At 39.5% G+C, this 24,662-nt stretch overlaps 1 protein-coding gene across 1 annotated transcript in view; it reads left to right on the top strand.

Moving 5' to 3' along the window:
- Window positions 1-23,930, top strand: part of LOC108872934 (pro-neuregulin-3, membrane-bound isoform) — a 315,531-nt gene extending 291,601 nt beyond the window's left edge. The window contains exons 6-9 of the mRNA XM_018660865.2: window positions 3,141-3,267; window positions 12,882-13,000; window positions 15,603-15,788; window positions 21,771-23,930. Of these exons, the coding sequence (XP_018516381.1) occupies window positions 3,141-3,267; window positions 12,882-13,000; window positions 15,603-15,788; window positions 21,771-22,452 (1,114 nt within the window). The 3' untranslated portion in view covers window positions 22,453-23,930. The remainder of the gene's footprint in view (window positions 1-3,140; window positions 3,268-12,881; window positions 13,001-15,602; window positions 15,789-21,770) is intronic.
- Window positions 23,931-24,662: the final 732 nt, after the last annotated feature.

Here is a 24,662-nt window from a genome sequence, read left to right as displayed (position 1 = left end):
TTCCATAGGCTTCCCTCTGTGATATAATGATGTGAGTGAGTGAGCAGCCTGACAACAAGATAATCGGATCAAGGCGTGATGGACAGGTGCTTTCAATGAATCCGTAATTGAGTCAGGGAACTAGCTTGTTCAGTGGAGAAGATGAATACAGATTGGGAGGAAGTGTTCATGCAAATCTGAGTGACCTGAATGAAGATCAAGCCGACGGTTTTCCCACACTGAGATTAAGGCAGCCAGACAAAAATGCAGCTAAATGGCATACAATAGATTACTCAATTCATGCTGTCGACATTTCTCTTTAAAGAGCAACACACAGTGCAGCGTGTGTGTATTTGGAGAGAAGCATATTTTCTCTCTTTTGTCTCAACTCATCGACAGGTTAAAGTGCTGACTTAAACCTTTAATTGTGTTTAGGGTGTTCAAATCCATGTTTGCTGTCTCATATCTGTTTTTATGCATAGTCCCCCAATTTGACGACACAGCAGAATGTCAGTGATCTAAATATACAGGCAAGGCATTAAAGAGTTTTAGAGCTAAACAACTAAATGGTCTTGACTGTCCAAGTCACTTATATAATAATAATATGGATAATATGGAGTAATGGCATGATACTGAAGATCAACAGATTTTAATTTCGGTACTAATGCAACAAAATTATTTAGCAAATTATTTGACAAAAATCTAAATTGCATCCAATTTCTACATTTTCAAAATTCGGTTTCTCTGTAATAAGTGTGCATGTTAATTATGGTATGGTTGAAGTGAAATCCTGGTAATTAAAATTTTATATGGGTAAGATATGATTAGAGGTTGGAAACTAAAACACTTTACTTAAGGTACAAGAAACATCATGGTTATGATTCATAAAAACTTGAAGCTTTAATTCATGGTTTCCAACGGGGGGGTTAGCTGTACTCTTCTATGTGAAAGTTGGGTTTGCTACACACGTTAGCCACTGCCCCAAATGCTATGTATATTTATAAATGTAAAGGGCAAATTGTAAAGTGCAATGTGAAAATAACTCTCTGTCACTTTCCCCCATCTCTCCACTTGTACTGTCTCATACAGGGATTTAAAAAATCCAAACAATCATTTAAAGAGCTGGTACTATGACACTGTAAGTATCATAATTAACTTTAATTAATAGGGGATATCAAAGGAGTAGGTGCAGGCCAATTTTTGATCAACATGACCTGTGAGATTGAGCTTTCTGCCAAAAACAAAATTATATTCTGCATGTCACTTGGGCACATTCATTTTTAGCTTGAGCTGTAGCTGCAGGAGATCAGGCTGGATACAAAAAGTTGGTGATAGGAGGCTACTAACATCAAACAAGTCTGATAGTATTTATGTTGAAGCTAGGCGCCCGTGCTGACTTGTTTGTCATATGAACTATGAGTTAGTTCCTAGATAACGAAGCAAAACTTTCTGTGTGGTACAAACAGTGGGTGATGCAAGATGATAGATGAAACATCAAGATGAAACCAGACTCTGCCAAGGTTTTAGAAGAGATAATGGATCTTTCATATTGAGTAAACGCTTCTCCAAAAGTAGTGGGTACCAAATGTTGCAGCCCTCTTCTAAGAAAATGCAATTAAAGTGCCATAGAGGTGAAGAGGAGAGGGGCTCACTGTAAGGCTGTTTGTAAACACTTCATCACATTGCTGTGATTCAGCAGTCTCAGAGACAGGAACTGTACAAGCGTCATTGGCTGTATCTGATAATGAGTATACCTCTGACACAACAGGATGAAGTTGTGATACTCAGCTTTAGTGTCTTTTCATCCAAGTCAGTGTTAATGCACAAGTTTGGGTAACTAGAGTGGTAATAATTAAGAGCACATAATGTAAACCAGTCAGAAAAATCAACCAGAAGAGCAGTTTTTTTTTCCAGATGAATGGGAGAAATCAAATTACAATTTCTGCTCCACAAGGTCTAATTATTCCACCTCCTCTAACATGATTATCTGTAGACCTCTTGCCATGACTCATGCAAGATTAGGGTCAAACTAATTAGTTTGCCAGTCAATGACTCCAGTCCTTCATTGTCTTTGCAGTAAACAGTAAATAGTAATTCTGATTCAACCATTTTAGTAAAAGCACTTGAGAAATTAGGGACTAAAACATCTAAACAGAAAATATCAAATAGAGTCAAGGTACTTTATAGAAACTGGAAAACTAGTCTCTTTTATGACTGTGCAGGGAGCACAATACCTGAACTACTGCAAGCTGCATGTTTTAAATGGTGAGAGGAGGTGAGAGGTGGTTTGGGACATTATTATGATCACATCTATGGCTGTAATTAAGAACAATATATATAAGGTTTGTGGTCCAAGAGGAGACTGAAGGACTGACATGCCATCAAGGACACAACTTACTATAGATTCTAGAAATGGGGTGATATTTGAAGAAGCAGAGACGCTACAAAGTTTTTGACAAGAGCAGATAGACAGTGTGATTAGAACATCTACTGACTACAGTATTTATGTGCTTTCAGAAATAGCCTGGCCTGGCTTGCTTTCATGTACTGTACACTGATGAGCCAAAACATTCTGACCACCCCTGCTTAGTATGGTGTTGGTCCTTAGCATTGCACTTAAAGCAGCTCTGACCTGCTGAGTCATGGACTCTACAGGATTTAGATTCTGTATACAATTTTAGGTTGATATTGTCTGTGTCATTTATTTCTGACACAAAGACACTGCGGCCATCAGTTTTTCAAACTAGTTATAATTAGCCTGTGTTTTGAATTAATAAGAGGAAAATTACAAATCTCAAGATGCTGACAGCAGTACATAATTGTGACATGTAGGAACTCAAAACTTGTTTTACTAGGAGTAAATTAGAGAGCCTAATGAGATGCTAAAGAAGAGATGTTGCTTTTTAAGTGAAAGCAGCTGAGGAAGGTTAAAGGTTTTTGGTGTTCTTGCATCATCACATCCTTTATTGTAATATATATATTATATAGTTTAGCAACTCAAAGACACCTGATGATTTGATTGTCATTTATATTATGTATTGTCTGGTTGGGATTAAAGCCTTCAGACCTACAAAGGATTCTAATTCATTTAGCTGATGGTAGTTGATGCTCTCCTGAGGTAAATTCCAAGTGTGTAGCATCCTCTTTTTCTTCTTGTTTAGGAGGCGCAGAGAGAAGCTCCAGGCCCATCTGAAGGAGAGTCGCAGTCTGAAAAACTACACTGCTAATTCCCACAATGCCCTGGAAGCGAAGATGAGGGCTCCCAACACCAACCTGCAAATGCATGAGGTAACTACCTGTTTTTTCCTTTTTCCATCTTGACTTTGTACTGTGCTGTTTTCCATACACCTCCATACATGTCCATACACCTGAAAAACACCATTAGTGTGTGTAACTGAAGGTGCTCTCGTTACTTTTAAGACTGGTTGTGTGACCTGATGTTTAGTCTCAAAGTCTCAATAGAGTAGGATTTAATATTTGTCATTCCAAAAACCATCTTCTGTTATTTACTACTAACACCAGTCTAAAGATACAGTTCCACCAAGAAAACCTTATTATTTATTATTTTTCAACACAAATTTAAAATATTTCATGGACTGTTGCTAAAGCCAGCAATCCTCCAAAATTAGATGTCAGTAGCAGCACTCCTGAGGAGATTATCACAAATCAGACATATACAGTACACACATTTTACACCTCGGAGTATTTGCATCTATCACTGAATTCATCAACCCCCTGTGGTTTTTAACTGCATACGAATCAGTATGTGTTCCTGTCTCCACCTGGCCACTTGCATCAGGCTCGTAGGTCTGTGAGCGAGCAACCTTTCAGTGGTTTGGGAGCGCAGCGCTGGCTAGCAGTGTCATTCATCATCTTCTCAGCACTTTCTGTCATCACATCTCTCCCAGATGTGCATCTCAGAGTGGCTGGAATTGAAAACATTACTTTAATTTGAAGTTCAGTCAAATCCACATCTGCCATTACCTTAGGAGAGACTGTGTATTTGTATGTGTGTATATTTGTTTACTATTATGCAGAAATCAACTTTAACCATGTATACATGCTCATCAAATAAGTTACCTATCTTATCCACACAGCTTTGACCAGAAGCTTCATTGCATAAATTGTGTGTTTCCTCCGAGGACATGATTTAAAATTACAATGAAGCAAACCATATGTACTGTACTGTATACATGAGGGACTCTATATCCATCATAAACACATTAATACACACAAGATGGGTGGCGAGGCAAAGAAATTCAAATCGTGTATGTGGGACTCAGTTTGCATGAAGTAGAGATGATTGTACTTCACACTGGCAGTTCACGAAATAGCTGACCATTAGTCCCTGGCCTGATTTGTATGATTTGTCCTTATTGTGCATCAGTGTATGAAAAAAAAATAGCTTGTTCTTCTTAAGATAAACATTAGCGAAAGAGCTTAAAACTAAAAATAGTTACATTCAACTTTCAAAGTAGAAAGTTGTGTGGCATTTTTAAAGTGCGGTGAAAAGTCATACTGAGAAGGCAGAGGTGGATGTTTGGGCCTACAAGAAATTTTTGACACTGTTCCCATCCCACCTTCTGCCATCAGTCAGCATGAGTTTCTTACAACCATGGAGGCAATCTTTTCTATCCCTCTCTATTTTGGGAAATGATGCTGGTTCTAGTTCTCATATGTACTGTACAAATATGGAAGTGGTGTCCATCTTCTCTTTTAACACTCAACAAGAAAGCAAATAAGCATATTTTCTAAAATGTCAAACTAGGCCTTTGAAAATAAAGGGGCACTATGTTACTATGTTCAACCTATTTTTGTTTCAATGAATGAGGATCTAGGAGAAACCTTTTAATTTCAATAAATATGTGTAGACAAATATATGTATATAATATCAGGCTTAAAAATCTTCCACAATCTTATTTATGTATCAAGTGACCCAACACTGTGTCTCAGCCTCAGGGTCTATAAAATCATATATTGGTTACACTTTATTTCAACAGGTCACAGAAGAAAAAATGTCTGAATGGAGCAGCACTCCACAGGCCCTGTCAACTTTAATATTAAGCTTATAGACTTTAAAGCATGGGGACATTCTTGCCTGAGGATCTCCACTTGAGTTTCAGTTCAGATAGGGTTCAGATATCGAAGATATAGCTTGGAGACAGAGGTAACCAAGGCTTGAAAGTAATCTGTAAAATGTGGAGTTTGCGAAGACGGTGTGTCAGGTGTGCCTCCTCATATTACCCTCAAGCTGAACCCTCAAGACAAACAAACTGACTTACCTAACTTATGTAAAAGATCAAGGGGATGGCAGCAATCCAACCTTCCACATGAATTTAGATCTTATATGCCATATAATTGGAAATGCTTTTATCAAAGGGATGCACTTATCAAAGATTTAGTGTTATTCTACTTCCCTGACTGTAAGCAGAAAAGAGCATTTACAAGTCATCATTATTTTAGTATACAAGAGTAACATTATATTTCAGACAAATGACTGAGGTATTGTTGTATGTATGTATTGTATATTGAGACACCATAGGAAAACAGATTAGTTACTGAGAGTCTAATTGATGTACTAAAACCAATTACACATCACACCCACTGTATGTTCTTTTTGCCCTAAGTTATTCTGCTTACATTTATTTGCTCCTCATTTGTTGGCACTCAACTAATACATCTGTATACTTTCAACTTGAAACTCTATTCAGATTGATATAGCCCTTCAAGGATGTTATTGATGTTATTTTTCACTTTTATGTCTTTCATACTTTTCATCATTTTTTCCTATTTTTCTTATTACGGAAGTTAATGTGAGAACTATTCAAACCTACTGCTCTTTGAACTCCTTCCGTTTCGTCTTTCTGCTAGGAGCTTCATTCAAACTTTAAATGGGTCACTGCACTTTATCAGTTCACTTCAGCTTTGTGATATCTTTTTCATGCTTTATGAGAAATCACAGTTTAGGTTTTGCACTTTTTCAGGGTTTTTGAGACTTAATAATGGATGTGAATTTGGCCAGCTAGAGTGGGTCAAGTTTAACATTCTGATCAAAATTGTCATTCATCCCTCCTTTACCATAAAATCTAACTCACAGGAGTCATGCTTTTTCCATTTTTGAGCTTTAATTGATTTTAGCTTACATTCGGTCGTTCCTGTGTTTGTAACTCAAGGCTGAAATCTTTATACACATACATATTTGTTATTGCTTCAGTTCCCTTTATTTAAAGACTATTAACACAGATTACACATTCAGCTATTCCTGCTGCAGATCAGAGAGTACGATTCCAGTTGATTAAAAGTTCTCTCTTCGCTTTTTTTTAGTGATTATTTTATTAAGATGAGGTGATCTCCTTTCAGAGCCAAACTGATTGTAGTGTTTACAGCCAGTTGAGGTCTGTACCGGTGTCTTCTCGGGACTGAATGAGCCTGCAGCCTCGTTCAAATGGGCAACACAGTGGTTCAGTGGTTAGCACTACTGCTTCACTGCAAGAAGGCTCAGCCTCTACTACAGCACGCTAACGGACTGCTGATACATCTTCCTTCAGAGCTTGTCAAGTAATAAGATTCAGCTTTAAGCAAATCACATTGTATTTTGTTGTAAAAATCCACTTTTCTAGCTCTATTTCATGAGCCACTGTTGGTAAAAAAAAAATTACCAGATAAAAGGAGAGGCAGACAATTATTTGTCACCCGTTCTCTCCTCCAGCAGTTAATGAAAGACTACAGTATAATTAGAATTAGTATTATGACCCAGTCACACCAGAAAATGTCACAGCAAAGCTAATCCACACAGCCTTGTGGAATGGTCTGTGCTAGGAGCTTGGTAAAGTATAGAGACTATTTACAGGGTTAATTGGTGAAATACCACAGCTGGTGAGCAAGCCACTAGCACACTAGCTAGCTGGGAACATACTAATGCTATTCCATTAAATCCATGGTTACATGGTAGCAGTGATATAATGGTACACGATTCACAAAGTTAGCTCCACTGAGACATGGCCTGTGGGTGCCTAAAACATTGACTGACAGCATGGGTTAAACATAAAACATGCTTTTTGCCTTCTGAACAAGTCAAGAGAACTGCATTCACTGTGTTTACTATATTTTAACATTAGCATGCGAAAATCCAGCTTTCTGGAAAATTCTACACACAACAACTCGGCACAGTTTCCATCCAGAACCATCAGTCTGCTCATATATCAGCTGTCACTGATTCCCAAACTGAAATTTTAAACACATGTCAAACACAGAGCGATGGCAATATTCATCAGTCAGCCTTTCAACGTCAAACCATCCACAGAGCTCTGACCAGATCACTGGAACTAGATTTCTTTCTTGGTACAGTGAACATTTCCATCCGTTTATTTTTGAGATTCACAGGGTTTTAGGCACAAAAACAACTTTTCATGTTGGTCTCCTCCAAAGCTCTCATTCATTCTGTGTTGTTTTCTGCCCCCTGCCTGTGCGCATATGTCACTGATGGCATAGCTCAGAAAACCCATCAACTTCACACATTTGAGACATCACAGCTCCTGTATTACTGTCTAAGAACCATGCCTGTTTTGTGAAGCCGTACTTATTCAAACAGAGTAATTATTATTTTGTTATTTTGCATATTGATGATTGTCTCCTCTGCCAAGAATAGAGTTGTAGACTGCAGTAGAATGCAGTAAAGCACAGTTGAATAGAAAACAATAAAATCACATTATACCAAAATATAACAGGAAATAATTAAAAAGTAATCCTTTGGCTCTTATTTTGCTAATTGCTCTATTAGTCCTGGTTCATGAATTACTGATTATTGTTTAGAAAAACTGTTGCTTTTAAATCTTGTTTTATTTATTTAATTTCTACAAGAGCCCTTAGGGAACATACATGCAAATGAATTGTATTTGTTTTTTTGTTTTTTGTTTTTTGCCTACTCACACAGAATCACATTGATTTCTGTCTGCAGGCAATCAATTACCAAAATTTCTGAACACAGAACAACAAACACGGGGTCAATGGTATTTAGGATCATGTACTCACACAACTGTGTCATACACAGCAGGCTGCTGAATTTCTCTCCTTCTTTTATACATTTCATCAGTCTAATTAAATCCATTTAATTTCACCTTATCTAACTGCAATTAGGATTGTTACGTTCTTATTGCATTTAAGCATGCGTACTTGTAGGAGAACACCTCATGTAATTGTGTGGGTCATGACAAAAGCAGCACACCTTTCCAGTGGTGGCCAGTTATGGAAAATGAGCACTTCTGATTAGCACCACAGGGCCATTTGTTGGAAGTATTTGATTATGCAATGAACTAAAGAGCAGCTCTGAGTGAGCCAGTCTTTCTCTATCAATCAGGTTTTACCACCCTATCATGAATTCCGCAGGTGTTCCACAGAGTCTGTCTGTCATTGCTGCATAATTAAAACTGCTCTATCTTCTCTGTCGTGGACTATCATACGCCTGCTCTGCTAAGCTTAGGTCTTACAGTGTGTGTGGATGTACAGAGCAGTATGTGTGTTTATAATGCTGTATCGCTGTTATTGATGCCAACATCTCTGTACAAATCATAAAAATCATCTCCTGGTTCCCTCCGGATAGTCTGTCAGTGTTAAAAAACCTCCCTGCCAGAGGCTTACGGTGCAAGCTAGTCTCCATCTCAGAGATTAAAACATCCATTACAGTACATACACACATACGTATATACGTACATATCCATTAATATTCACCATTACGTGAGCCCTTTGCACCACTAATGTCCAGATGTGGCATGAAGTCACTGTCAAAGCGATGATTACTTTTGCCCGATGTATCTGTGCATGTTTATAGAGCTAAAGAGCCAAGTTTCTTTGCCCGCAGCTGTGTGAGAAAACATTACATTTTTATTGATGATCTCTATAAACAGTTAGTATTGCTGTATGACACATGCCCACAGTTTCTGGTTTTTCCTGGAGCGGTCTTTTTAAAGCCCTAATCTATTTTCAAACAGAAACAAAATGGACGTTGAACCCCACAGTGTCAGTACTAAGGGATTGGAGGCACTTTTCCCTCTTTGAGCTGGTAGGCAGAGCTCTATAACAGATAAATAAGTTAAACATAAGACTTTTTCTGTCTGTAACTGTAAAAGCAAAGTATTGTTCAGTCAGTAAACTTGAACATTCCTCCAGTTAGAACTAGCAGAGACAATTATACTGCCATTCATGTCTTCTCAGTCATTCATTCATTAACAGCACATCCAAGCAGATTTGAATAATTGTAGCTGACTTTCTTAGGTCACTAGTGTAATGTCCCGCTGAACTCCCAACTTCATAGTCTCTGTTTCATCACAGGCTGAGAAATTAACGACTGCTCACTGGAAACCTCTGTATCAATTGACAGCTTGGATGTGCATGGTGTCAGAACACCAGAGAGTGGGAAAGATGAGAGAAGTTTCGCAGTCAAAGCGCAAATGGTGATGCAACAGGGTGGTGTTGGATTTAACTTATCACTTGCATTACATTAATACTGTATATCTGCTAACTCACAAGAAACAGCTTCTCAAAAGAACAGTCAAAATTGAAGCAGCAGAAGCTGTGAATATCCTCTCTGGACCAAGCTCCACAAACACTGGATCCTACATTTTCCTACATGCAAATAATGTAGCATCTTTCATTTGACCTATCATACACCCAATATCCATTTCTTATAAACCCCACACAACCAGTTTGTAATTCAGAATTTAGTTCTCAAGTCGAAGTTAAGATAACCCTGATCATCATTATTTTAAAATAATAAGTTTGGAAAGGAATGAACTGGCCTTCATATGGTGTGTCTGTTTAGTGTGACATTATCTTGATAGATAGTAATTTTCATCACACTATGAGGTACTATAATTGCCATAGAGGTTTTGTCTGATTCCATGACATGATTAAAACAATGTATAACACTTCACAGTTGCTCCTATTTACAGTAAATTATTTATTACCCTATTTTTTGTTATTATTTGTCAATTCTGTGTTTACAGGTAAATTACCATGCCTTAATTAAATAATGAGTCAGTATCAATCATTGCATTCTATCAGTTGTAAAGATACATTACATTACATTTACATTACATTATTAACCAAAGCAAGTACAAACATGTGATGTTTCTTAATATTTTGAGCCTGTCAGTACAGTTCCTATAGGTTTTAGAAAAATACAAATGGTAATGTCTGAGGAATTGTGTCAGATGTAGAGACACTTAAACACTACAGCACCTCCATGAGTGTACTTTTAAAAATGTCTCTGGCAATGGTCTGTGTCATTCCCCAGAGACTCAATCTCAAATTTGTGAGCACAGCACATGATGATCTCTAGTTAAGACAGGATGTGAACACATGACGTAGGTTAAGGTCTTGTTTCTTCTGAGGTGAATCACAGCTCAGACATGAAAGTGTAAAGATGTCAAAGTTTAAGTTTTGATGATTCAGAGGAGTTCCTAATGAGCCTGCTATCTAATCATTTATATTCCTGCATCATTTGAGGTGGTAGTCTATATAGCCTGCAGTGTAAATTCAGGTTGTGAAAGAAAGTATAATCATGGTTTTATAAGTACAAATCAGCCTCAAAATGTCTGAATGGTCACATAACTATGGCAGCATGTGTGACGCTAATGAGGCTGGTGTCCTGCAGAGAGTCCTCAAAAGGGATTGCATCAGTGACAACCTTGTTAGTCAGACATCTAACTAGAAACTTTGAGAAAAGTCTTAAAAGTATTTTGGAGGAAGAAATTGTAGAAAAATAGGTCTCTCTTACCTTATGTTACCAATGTCTAGAAGTTACTGTCTAGACGATGCTCAGGTAATGCTGAGGAGAGAAGACTGTCACTGGCAGATAGATGCAAACCACATAGGTTCGTGTAGCAGATAAGAAATCAAACCAGCGCCACTCTCCTCACATCTTTAAAGCTTTTAAAGTGTGAAGCCTAAAACACTTTCTTGTGTTGTCTGTGTTCTTTTGAGGAGCTCACAGCTAGATCTTTGTTGCTGCGTAAGTGAGTGAGTCTGCCTTGTCAACTGCATTGTGAAGCAAAGAATCAAAGAACTGCTTTGTTTCATTGCATACTTTGTCTCTCCAGAGATGGGGATGAACATGAAAAGAGTTAAAAGAAAGAACCTGGGACCTACATGCTACTACTGTAGTGCTGATTTAGATATCCTGTCATGAAGACTGCACGGGAGAAAAGAGGGAAGGGGAAGGGACAAAGGAAGATCAATGTGGATGAGAGACAGCAATAAAGAAAGAGATATACAACCGTATTATAGGAGGAATACATTTCTTAACAAAAATGAAAGTCATGATTCTGTGGGATTACGTAAAAGAGTTGAACAAAATATCACAAAAACCTCACAATAGGATTGTAACACTGACCAAACATTTTTGTAGTCCCAAGAAAAAAATTACATTATACACTTTAAGTATTTGCAGGATGAGACACCCTTGTTGATAAAAGAAGCCTGCATTATACATGTACAGGCTGTTTCTGTGATACATAAATCTCTGTCTCTGTATATATTTAAAGTATCCATTTCTCAATATCCTGTGGTACAAAGAGACACTGAGAGCTTAACTGCATATATCTACTAATCAACTTTTCCAATGTGATGAACCCAGGCTTTGAAAGGGTTTATTAATGACTAATTTCATGGTATTTCTGTCTTATTTGACTCATATGCAACTTAAAGAAAAGATAGGACACAGAACTGGGTTGATATGCAAATGATGTGAATGTATATTATACTGCTGCGTTGCAATAAAGCCTGTTACACCAAAATCAATTTAAAATATCTTAGATAATTTAAGGCTCTGGAATGTACAATATCAGCAGCAGATTGTGATATTAAATGTTAGACATGATTGTTTCCATAGAATTAAGACGATGGATGTTCATATCCATGTTGCTTTGGTCTGGGATCTCTTTTTGTGTTTGTGACCTTTTTAGCAAGTTTCAAGTGATAACTATTGTTGTTTTTCAATTGCAACCGTCTGAAACACACTCAAGTTATAGAGCAATGGCTCTCTATCTTTGGCTCATGTTCACCAAAAATGAAGCAATGTCTACATGTGATTGCTCATTACAGGTTTATTCAACCAAAGTTGACTTGTTCTCAAACTGTTTCATTTCAATACCTGTGAGGAACCTAAAAGGCTATAGTTATCAACAATTTATTTTAAAATGCATGATCAGAGGGAAAAACATGTTTTGATTGAGTCATATCACATTAATAATCTCATGATCCCCCAGTTTTATCTTGTTGCATCTTTTGGTTGCTTGCCCAGCTGCCGAATATTCAGCCATCATTGCCATCCATCTGTGACGTTGCCACCTTTCGCTGTTGCTAGAAGACTGTGACACAACTGGAAGCCTTAATGCTCTTGATTTTTATCAAGTTATCAACAGCCTCCCCCTGTTCTCTGCACACTGCAATTTACCTTAGTCCCTGAAAAGGCAAGAATGATGATGGGGAAGGTGGGAAAAGACTGAAATAGATGTAATGTGACTCCATTTAGACTCTGACTATCAGTTCCCAGAATAAAGGCAGGAGGCAGCAGGCACCCCCCACCCTGCAGCTCATAACAAGAGAGAACTAGAGACATGTATTTTTAGATCATACGATGTCTTTAACATCATCTGTAGTACTTTATCTGTAGGATTTTTTAATGTACATTCTACATGTACTGTTGTTTTCTTCAATTGTTGTTTTGTACTTTTGTTGTGATCATTTGTTTTTTATCTGTACTTCTTCAACTGTCTCTCTGCTGCTGTTAACGCCTAGATTTCTCCACCTGGGGATCAATAAGGTTTTCTCTTATCTTACAAATTAATTCCAGTTAACAGCAACAAAACATACAATTTTCTTGCTGTTCTTGTTTGTGTCTTCAGTGCTGCAAACGGTCCTCACAGTCTCGGCAAGGAAATGTTTGTGAGTCCAGCTTCGCACACTGCAACATCACCACCACCATGCCATCCAACAGCTCCAGAGGCACTGCAAAACATCACAGGTATGACATTTAATTGCACACAGAGACACATACAGGTGAAATGCATCACTAGAGCTGCCCTCTCTGTATACTGCAGGAAACAGTAGTAATGCAGATTATATAAACAATAAGCAACTCCACTGTCCTTTTCTGTAATCTGCAGAGACGCAACGAAGAGAGAAATTGAATTATCCACATTACGGTGCAGCCAAAGCTAATTGCTGATTTATGGAAGAACGATAGTAATTATAATTAAAGCTATAAACATGTTAATAAGTATATCTATAACAGTCATGAACACAGAGGAGATGGGACAGAGATAAAATGGGGAGCACATGCGCAGGGATTTATGAGCCAGTGCAGACATGTAAATCCCAGTAAGCTTTTTCTCACACTGCTCAGTGGTGTGTAAGAGCTGGCTGGGCTTTGGCATGTTCATCAGCAGCAACACACTCCAACACACACCCAAGTGCCTACTTCTGAGTTAGAATTCCCATTTTTGCCAAGGCTGGATTTTCTGTTACACTACACACGAACAAACACATTCACAGAGCTGAGCCAAAGAGAAGGGAGCTCCTGCAGGAGGGTTTCGTACGTCAGACCATCTATTGGTATTCTGTTGGTTGGAATTTTTTTTACCTTTTTCAGTCATATATTCGATGACTAGTAGACCTCAGCCCCAGGTTTTTGTGTTTGTGTGTTTGCGAGAGAATAAAAAGAGGATGGGATTTGACATGAAACAAAACCTTTTTTTTTTTTTAACTTTCAGTGACCCAGGAGGAAATGAGGAAAATACACACTTAAAGTTGTTTTGACTTTATTCTCTTTCATTGCCGTTCAGTTACAGACATTCACACTTAAGAGCCTCCCAGTACACCCATAGTTTTCTACCTCTTACTGCTTAGTAACTTCATCAGAGCAGCTGGAGGTTAATCACCTTTTTTCAAGGCAATCCAGGCAGTAGTTGAGAGGAGATTTTCTCAGACAAACCAGAGATACAATCAGCCAACCTCCCAACTGCAAAGTCCACCTCTCCAACCTTTTGACAAAACTCCTGCAAGACTTTTCCTCCACCCTTGCTCTCTATTTCTTTCTCTCTCCATGAAGAGCTGAGTTGATCACAAAATTACTTGGCTGGAAGTCTGTTGCTCTTAACACAAATGACATCCTTACTGGGCGATCAGGGTTTATTTGTTTGCAGTCACATCAGCTTATGCATAGACTTGGGCAGTATTGTCAGGATAGGGTCTGTGCTGGGATACCATGGTCCAAAATAGCCAGACAGAAACAGGCCAAGGCTAATTCTATGTTTCAGAAATAAAGCCTTTATATAAAACTCTGCCAACACTATTAAGTGTCTGACTGTAAGCAGAGCTTCCAGTTGTTATGGCTAAGAAGCCCATTTTTAGAGGCAAATCTGTCCTTCAAAACAGCAGAGTTAAATATGAATGAGGGCTTAGAGCCAGAACACTATAAGTGGGGTTTTAGGCAAAAACAAAACCTGACATCAAAATATAATAGCAGCATCAAGCTACTTCTGTAAAGTAAGTCAAACTGTACTTACACATTTTCTGGCTCCAAAATCTCTTTTGAGAGATTGTATATAAGCAAATAGGACATATACATAAATACCACGATTTAGAATTAATACAACTGATTTATGTAATAGTCACTAATGAGCAATTTTCTTAAAAGATGTATAACTAACCAGAGGTGAACTTGCCTCTTTCTTCCAGCAGAACTTCTCCAGAAGCCTCCTCAGGAGCTCAGGAACATTAACTGCATTTCAACTACAGGGACTTTTATCCATGTCCAAAAGAGTCTTAAAAAGATCAGTGTCAAGCAGCAGCAAGCTTAAAATAGCACATAATAAATGTGTTGTTGTCTCATTGCAAGCAAAAAAAAAAAATCTGTCTCTGACAAAGCCAGAAATTAGCAAAAGGGCTGATGGTTCCTGTTCTTGATCCTGAGTTCAGAACCTGCGTTCTGGGACTGTTTGCTTGAAAAGGAATTACATTTGCAAAATTGATAAAGTTTGTAAAAGCCTTCTGACTGAGGCCATGTATTGGTACAGACATCACTTGAGAGATTACGCTTGTCAGAGATTTTTCACAGGCCCAAAATTCTGGACCTACTCCAAAACTAACCCGTGGAAGTGGATAAATTAATTATAAAAAGAGAGAGACTCCAAAAATCGCCAGAGGACAGTGTTGATGCATTACCCACTGACAGGCAGCCATGGTGGGGAAAAAAAGTTGCTGTAAGAATCAATGTACACTGTCTGTCTCGCTTCAAAAAACACGTCTTCTTCCTCAGATGATGGTGATGTGATATGTAATTAGAGCTGATAGTGATTTGACTCAGATCTACTTTAGTATTACACATGGTGACACACAAACCTGAGACCCCAGGCAATACAACAGGACCCTATCCGTTAAAATTATATTTGGACATTTCCCAACTCAGGACCTTGGTTGAGTCTCTCATATTTGTATAATAAATAATAAAAAAGGATCTGTGAAGACGTCTACTGCTTACACAAGCTAAAATGCCACTAGCTACACATATAACAGCATATTGTATCACCTACTGTATTCAACAGTGGCTCCTTTTTTTCCCACAGAAGTGGATCCTTGTCTCATAGCCCAGATCAGAGAACCCGGGCAGCCCATTGGTCAGCTCCACGCAGGACTCCACCCATACCCAGAGGAAGGCTAAATCCAATTGGAGGATCCAAGTATTCAGGCCCCGCCTACCAACACCTTCAAGAAGTAGACTCGACTGAGAGGGAAGCTGAAGCACAAAGACGGTAGAGTTTACTCTGAGTCTAGATTACAGTTAATTACAATACATGTTGAACTTGAACAAATGATAGCTAAATCACAGAAATGTTGTGTTGTCCTGACATCCTTTCCATCAGTATTTAAAGGTTTTATCTTCACCTCCTTCTTTTTGTCTCAACTTTACTTCTTTGCTGGATCCTCCATGTGCTGAGTCATTTCATGTCAATGAAAGCCACTAACTGAAAAATACAGGACTGTTGTCGACAGAGCTTTGGATTTAATTTCAAGAGTGGATATTTCAAAGCCAATTCTCTGATTTTTTTTTTTTTTTTTTTTTTCAGGAAAAAAAAAGACAGCATTCTTTTTTTTAACCTCCTTTACTCCCCCTCATCCCTTTGTTTTCCAATCTGCTGAGCAAAGATAAAACAAGGTCACGTTATATTGTGGTCTGCAGTATAGTGGCATGAGTTCAAAGGAAATGCTTCGCCTGGTGTTTGTGCTTTTAAGGCCGCCATACAGACTGCACATCTGCATCTTTCACTCTCTCTCCTTCATTCTAACATCATGTCATGCCTGCATTCAGTTCTCGGCTTTTTAATGCAGTAGCTTAGGAGGTAGACCAACAATTAAATCCTGGCATTCAAATGTATCATAGTAGGGTAACACTTCTCAGGCGAAATGTGCATTCACAGCAGCCAGGGGAAATGCAGATGATCAGTGGAAATGATTAGCATGGAATGTACTCAGAGTTAAAAGGCGCTGTGCTTTGACCTATTTTTTGGTGGGTCATGAGTCAGTGCTTTACCCACCTGGACTGGCAAGCTTCTCTTCAGGCATTCAGGTCCCAGCAGTTCCAGCTCAGGATAAAGCTTCACATGACCCACATGCATACTAATAGAAATAGCAAGAAGAGATAGACACCGGTAGACAAAAACACACTCCCACACACATACTAAGCATGTGCACACAGCAGCATACGTACAGTCGATCAAATCGGGAGTAACCGGGGGGGGCAGGAGGCCCTTAAGTTCCCTTCTGTTTGAATCTTTATTTAAGCATGGTATTTTGTGCTTTTTTTTGCCCAAATGTCACTACTGAGGGACTATTGAGCTGTTTAAATGTGCCTCTCCTCAGCACAATTGCTCTTCTCATTGTCCCCAGTGGCACTCAAGTGCCCCTCTGGTCACCCAAAGTCCATCCCCAAGTGCCTGTCTGGTCAGAGTAAGTTCCCCTTGGGTGGCCCAAGTGGTCTGTTCAACTGTGTCAACTGTGTTTGGCTTTGCCCGAGCATGTTCTTGGTGGTCCATGACTCTTCCGGTCAAGCAGTGTGTCTTCTGCTCAACCAAAGTGCCCCTCTGGCTGACTCAAGTATCCTTTGGTCACCGCAAAGTACCCTCTTGGTCAGCTTAAGTGACCTATGGTTGGCCCTTAGGATCCTCTGGTCAGCCCATGTGTCATATGTTGACTCCAAGCCTCAGCCAAAATGTCACTCAAGTGTCCTTTAGTCTGCCCAAATGCTGCTCTGCTTAAACTCCTTTTTTTTCTCATGCCCCTAGAGCATCTGTTCACACCACTGCACAGAATGAAAAAAAACATGCTCACTTATGCACACATGCACAGATGCTGCATCACAATCAGACATAGTTTGGAATGTACTGATGAACAGGTTGTGCAAAAAGGCAGGAGGTCATGCTTTCTTCATACATACACTCATTCAGTCAGTCACACATTTTGGCACTCACACGCACACTCATGCTAGTTGAGTCACTGACCTACACCCAGTCACTCACTCACTCACCTACTCACACATTCACTGTCCAATGTAAGAGTTCACGTTACAGCAGATGGACCGACAGACGACGGCATCCCTCTCCCATAGTATGGTACTCCGGGTTGCCAGGGAGACATTTGACCATGACTGCACAGAGACTGAGGGAGAGATACAGAGACAGACACAGAAAGAGAGAGATGAGAAGTTTAAATCCATTTTGACACAGACTGACAGCATTCAAAAATACAGTAAAAGAAGAAAAAAAAAACAATAGCAGGGGACTGAAAGGATGTGATAGAGGAGTGTGCAGATAGCATATGACAGTTAGAAAATGCTTTAAAGAAAGGTTGCCCGTTCTATTCCATGCCTCTTAGAGAAGCCTAGTGTTATCTCAACAAAATGGCTGACAGTGAGACAGAATGTCCTGTGTTGTTACTACTATTTTAAGATAAAGCTGTCTCCAAAACGGCTGACAGGGAGACTGCACGCATTTTTATATTTTTGTCCACTGTTTGCAGTATTTTTTTAGAGGCATGCCAGTTTCTCCCTCCCGCATCTCAGTTTGTTTTGCAATATATTATATGCACAGCCCTCAGTTAGAGAGACACAGCTTCTGCATGTGTCAGTGTGTAGGAGTGCACACCTACACCCATGTTTAAAAGCTCATGTGCTGCTTCTCCTGGAACAGTTCTCAGTGTTACAAGGTCTCTGAATCACATGATATATTTTATTGTAACAGCAAACAGATGAGCTATATTAAGATATTATCTATAAGGGAATGGATTAATGAAAATGACTAGTACATGTAATGAGCTCCCGTAAAAGATAAAAGCCTGGTCACTTATCTCACCTCACTTGTACACAATCTCTCTGTAATTCCCCTCTAGCTGCTCCCGCATTGCTCCAGGGTCTATATTTGAACTCTGCTTCATAGATTTTTGCAATCTGATTGTGTTTCAACACATCAAAAGAGAGATTTGTCTGTGAATGTTATCTTGGGAATTAGCACCCTCGCATCATCCTCTCTTATCGCTCGCGAGATCCTCTCTGTGGGCCCCCGCTAAATCTCCGCCGTGGTTTTTGGAGAGGTTTTCATGTCTCGGAAAAATACGGCAGCGATAAATCGAGAGTGTGATTTCCTTTGAGTCTGGAAAAGCACCTTCTCCACCCACCTCTATTTTTGCGCACCTTGATAGAGAACGTAAGTGCGTGTTATAAGGGTATTACAAGGGAGGGGGACTCCACGTTGAGTTTTGACATGGCAGGAAAAGCTAGCCTTTGCAGAGGATTATGAATTATTGCTCAAAGATATTAAGGTCCCAGTCCAGAGTGCAGCTGGATTTAGACACTGATAATACTAGTCAGTCTTAGAAAGTCTTAGGGTATGTCTGGGCTCAAGGAAGTTAGGTCAAGACTCACAGCAGAGACTTTGTGTAATGTTGCTTAACAGGACCCATGTGTAGAGAGCACTCTTTGCGTTTTATACATTTATGTGTATTAGCTACAGTCAACACAAAACAATAGAGTCTATAACTAGTGTGGGCAAAGGTGCTTGGTGTTGGTGTCCCCAAGACTCAGCAAAGGGTCCTAGAACAAATACGTATAAACATAAGCTTAGACATAAGCTTACGTAATTTCCCAGAGGAAGTCATCCCAAAGGGATCAGTAAAGTCCGTCTAAGTCTAAATCAGCACCTCTCACTGGTGCAAACACTCAGGAGAGCTCCAGAATCAGCACCCTGTGCAGCAGTTGAGACACAAGACAAGACGAGTAGCGGTTAAAGTAGCATTCGGTGCATTTAAGTTCTCTGATGTGTTCTCTGGTGTCTGTCCACTTTTAACATCAAACATATTATTTAAACGTCATGTAAACAAGACACTTAAGGTGGGTACTATGATAGGTAACTTTCGGTTGAACCCTCGGTTGTCAGGGTTACAACAGTGGTTTACTTCTTAGAGGAGTAAATCGCCATGGTAACTAATGCTAATCGGCTCCTGAGCAGGTTAACTTCAGAGCATCGGATCAACAGCCCAACTACTAACCAATCAGACCACTGGAAAACCAATGTGACAAAAAAGTTTACAATGAAGTGACAAATAATAAAGATCAATAGATATTTTTTATAGATTAGGGGAATTGTTTTGCTGTTTCCAGCTTTCCATATGTCCACAACAGAGCTTCCAACATATGGAGAGAGAGTTTATCACACTGAATGATTATATATTTATTATTATAGCTTCATATTGACCCAATAAAGATGTTTTTATCCACACAGAGTTGAATATTTCCCACAATTATAAATGAACATTTCAGACCAGATTTATCTCATCAGACATGAATTCTATCTTCATTCTCTGCTTTGGCAGCAGAGACAGTCTGACATTAGTGTAACTTTTTTATCTGCATCACATATTCAGAATAAATCACCATCAGACAAAAGACCAAAACACCAGTAACACTCAGTCTTTTTTTCTTTTTTTTTTTGTACTTGTTAACAATAAATCCTCAATCTGACTTTATTAATTGGAAATTATTTCTAGTGCTTCTTTTTGTTTCCTACTTTTACCTTGCTTTTACATTAGCAAAGTGTTGGGGTGGCCCGGTTTTTGAAGCCAAGCAGCTATAATGTCACCATTTCATGTTTGGCTTGGGGCCTTTGTTGCATGTCATTCCCCATCTCTGTTTCCTCTTGTTTCTTGTTATTTCTACATCGTCAGTTATGTAATTAAAGCAGAAAATGGTGGCCAAACCAGGTGTATTAGTTCCCTAACTCAAATCATGTATTAACTAGAGTTTATTCTGCTGTAACAATGTCATTTTATTGTAATTCAGGGCTTTGCAGAGTCTACAAATATCAACACTTGTCTGGTAATAGCTTTGGTATGCATATATTTAGCAAGTTTTCTAATGAAGTTTTTAGAAGATTGCATGTTAACAATGTAACAAAATCTTGGGAAAGTATCACTGTGGGAGCAGTGCAGCAGGGTGCCAGAGAACATGATTACTCACAGCAGTGCATCTTTCCCTCAAAAACAATTAAATCAAAGTCAAACTCAACTAAAACTGACACTAAAATAAAGAATGGTAGGTTTTGCAAGTCTAAATATGTCAGTTTATGCAACTAAGCAGTAAAAATAGGATTAATTCCCACTGTGAGGGAAAATTGTTGGTGTCACTTGTAGCCAGGGTTTAAAAATGTGATTACTGGTCAGCTGTACATACGTTTTACATGCATTACAGTGTTACTACAGACCAATTTCCTTCCTTTCCATTCCTTACTCAGTATACCCAACAATACTGGAATCTATCTTTAAATGATTTGTCCCGGTAATCTGGTTTCTTGTGTCATGCAAATGTAGTTATCAATGGTGAGCAAGGAACAGATAATAAAAAAGCCTTCAGTTTGATTTAGGATGGCTTACCAGCAGCTACAGACAGACTAAACAGGCATGCTGGAGACATGTGGTAGACAGGTAGGGCAACACTGGTCAGATGTTAAAACATAACAAGGAAAACATCTGAGGAGTGAGGGAGTAGTTGAGGAAGTTGCAGGCAAAGGTATAACCGAGGGCACAGATTAAAAACTTGAAAAATATAGAGAAGTCCCAGCTATTATAACTTGAATCAGTGCTGTTATACTGTACAAGGTCTGAGCAAGAGTGACTCAAAAAAGGATTTTCAAACAAAGCGAATGATCTTGACCTTAAAACTGGGACTACTAACAGGCGGGGGGTTGGGGGGGGTGGATAGAAATTAGCACACGTGATGTCTGATTAGCTCAGCCGTCCCTGACTGAAGCTGAACGCCTTCAACTTTAATACGACGCTCCTTATTGTCAACATGCTTAAAGTCATTAAATCAATAATAAAAAAGTGAACTCTCTGTTACCTCTTATATAAAGGAGGTTTGGAGGCTGAGGTTTTTGGATTTTTTTTTCTTGTGTGCACAGACTCAGATATAAAGAGATGAAAGAAAGATGTCAGAGTCATCTTCCCTCTCAGCATCCTCAGTTAGCCTGTGAGATGGCAAAGGGCGGAGAGCTGTCCTTCCGTGTATTCTGCCAGGGGTTCAGTGTGGGAGTTTGAGAAGGCAGTGGAGTTGAAATCACTCAGACACAATGACTTCTCCTCTCAATGAAGTCTAGAAGGTTTTCTCCAGCTGAATAACCTTTGCTCTCTTCCCTGTCTTCCTGCCTGTGTCTTGTCTGTCTTTGTTCCCTGTTTCCCATCTTCTCCAGCTGCCAAATGCAGGGAGGAAACCGCTGCGACGACCCCAGACGAGATGCCCTCCTACATATGCAAACTCCCATTTCCATGGAGACGACATCACCATCACCTTGGAACAGTCGCACGGAGGTACGCTCGGGTCTGTGCGCCCCATCAGAGCACAATGATCCGAACCCTGCCACCCGCAGCCTTCGAAGGCCCTGCCGCCGTCACAGCCACTCCCCGCCTCCCCCGTTTCGTTCCTGCTCCATCCCGATCATCCCCTCCGTCCAGTGTCACCATGACAACGAGGTGTCCTGTATGCAGACCAGTGTCACCCCGGCAACCACAGCAATGTCCGTCACCTGCGGAGCCACGCCCGGCAAGGACGAGAGGAGAGAGAGGGCGGCACACACTGCTCTGTCATCTTCTTCCTGCTCGTCCGCCATTGGCCAGCAGCGGGACGAGGTCGCGCTGCTGCTGGAGGAGGCGCAGGAGCAGCTCAGGGCATTAGCATTGGCTCACAGGAAGCAGGATGAGGGCGGGATCAGCAACAGCGGATCAACTGCTGCTCTGGTGGAGGCCAGAGAAACTGTTTGTTTCCTGAACCTTAATGGAGGAAGTGCTGGGGTGCTGAGCTGTAACGGACCAACACAGACCCAGTTACTTAGCCCCAGCCTATCACACAGAGACGTGGGCCAAACCGGCCAATGAAAGGACACGGTTTAGGACATACACTTTCAGTTAGACAGTGTTTGACAGACTGTGGTATTCTTCATCTGTGGGACGTGAATGGAAATGCCGAATTGAAAAAAAAAAAAGTAATATCATGGAATTTCTGAAAATGTGCTGTTGATATGCATTCTGTATGGATACATACATACAAACACTTCTGGAGTGGCCGCCTTTACACCGACTGACAGTATGGAAAAAGAGAAAAAAATATTTACATGCATTTATTTACAAAACAAGAGAAACACTTCTACTTAGACAAAAGAAACCAAATAGTCTGTCAAATCCATGGTGTTTTTAATTGTAAAAAGAATATATAAATATATATATATAAATATATATGGATATAAATATATGGAATCAAAAAGTGACCAAGTACAAAGTTGAAGAACACAGGAATGATGTAACTATTTTTCTTTTTTTTCTCCCTGTTTTGTATTAACTCACATTTTGGTTCTGGCTCAAATCTAATGAAGGAACTTAATTAACGTCCCACTGCACGACCACGAGCCATGACTCAGATTCTGTGATCCTGTGCAGAGTCCAACATGGCTGACGAGGAAGGAGCCTCCCCACCACATTTCTCCCCCTCTTCTCTCGCTTTTTGAAAAACTTTCAAACCCGCCACGAATCAGAGCACAGCCCTCTGTGGTAACCACCAACGCTTTGAGGATTTACGACACAAAACAAAAACTCTTGGGCTGTATTGCGTGTGTGTGTATATCTGTTGGCGGGGTGCAGCGAGGGAAGAGGGAGAAGAAGAAAAAAACAGGAAGTGACTTCTTTGGAAGGCCAGATTGTTAAAGACAGCCTAGATGCTGAACCCCTTTGGGCCAGTGTTTCAAAAAAAAATTTTCTTTTTCTTTTTTTGTTACAAAGAATATTTTCACACATATGTGGACACACACTCACCTGTGCATTATTTTTCAGTTGGGTGGATGGTCAGATGAATGGATGGAAGGACAAAGGAAGTATGGAGGGCTAAGAGGCACCACAGGAACTATTTTTTTTAGTTTATTTTAATTTCCATTTTTGATTATTAATGAACAATGCTGCTTTCTGGGGCTGATGGGAGGGAGAAACACATGGTTTGGGTACTGAAACAAGAAATAAATGTCTCTATGTTGTATCCTATGAATTGGAAGCTTTTGAATCTCTGTATGAAGTTACAGCCAAATGTTTCTGGTGACAATAAGTAAAAAAAAAAAAATGATTGCAATTCTGGTAAAGATTTTTCAAAATAACAGTTGCTGTGGTTGATTGCTTGGAAGATATTTTGACTCCCTAACAGCACGCTGTCCAACATGCATGCTGGGTAACATCAGTCTGGTTTACACCGGTATACTGTACTTATCCTTTTGGCCTTTTCACACACAACCTGGTCTGTGACAGCTTGAAGGAACCTGGGATCAGTGTCCACAGAGTACTTTATTTTACCCATAAAAGTACTTCATAGTTCACTGTTTCACAATGCTGCTCGATTGCAGGAATTATGTTTTGAAACGTGGTTTAATTCCCACCATCTGCAAATCCGTTTATAGAAAGATCTTGGTATCTACATGTCAAAATTGTTTGAATCCATATATCTTTGTTTCTATTGATGTTATGAGTATTAAAACAGGTCTTAATTTCAGTAGTAAACAGAATCCCTTATTTTTATTCCAGCATCAGCAGCTGTCTCTTTGGAAATGTTTGCTAATGTCATGAAAATTACATAAATGAAGTGGAAAACTGGCCTCGCTTCTAAGGAATTTTAACAACACGATTTGCTTGTGTTGGTTTTGTTGGGCACCAATGGCAGAAAAATGCAACATGTGCTTGTGGATGTTTGGGCATCTGTTCAAGTACTTGCAACTAAATTGGAAAGTAATATGACATTACCACGTCTTTTATTTTTCAGTTGATTTGAAGGATGTTTGATTTGATTTGAAAAATAAGCCAACTGAATTGTGAAAGCGAAGGAAAAGCTCGAACTTTGTACTAGAGAAGCACGAGTAGCAACTATTTTCTGTTTAGTAGTGCTTCTGTCTCCAGCAAAATGACTGAAAAGGGGGTTAGGGGCTTTGCTTTCAGAGCTTTACTCTTAGACAACACAGAAAAAAGAGTGACTCCTGGCACTCAACGCCACCCTCCTGCAAGACTTTGTGAATGTGGTCCACTGTTAACATCAAACCACTGCTTTCGGCCATCTT

Source organism: Lates calcarifer, linkage group LG16_LG22 (genome assembly GCF_001640805.2).
Source record: "Lates calcarifer isolate ASB-BC8 linkage group LG16_LG22, TLL_Latcal_v3, whole genome shotgun sequence".
NCBI lineage: Eukaryota > Metazoa > Chordata > Actinopteri > Centropomidae > Lates > Lates calcarifer.
The sequence above is the reverse complement of the archived record's forward strand: the minus strand, read 5'-3'. Positions and strand labels throughout refer to the sequence as shown.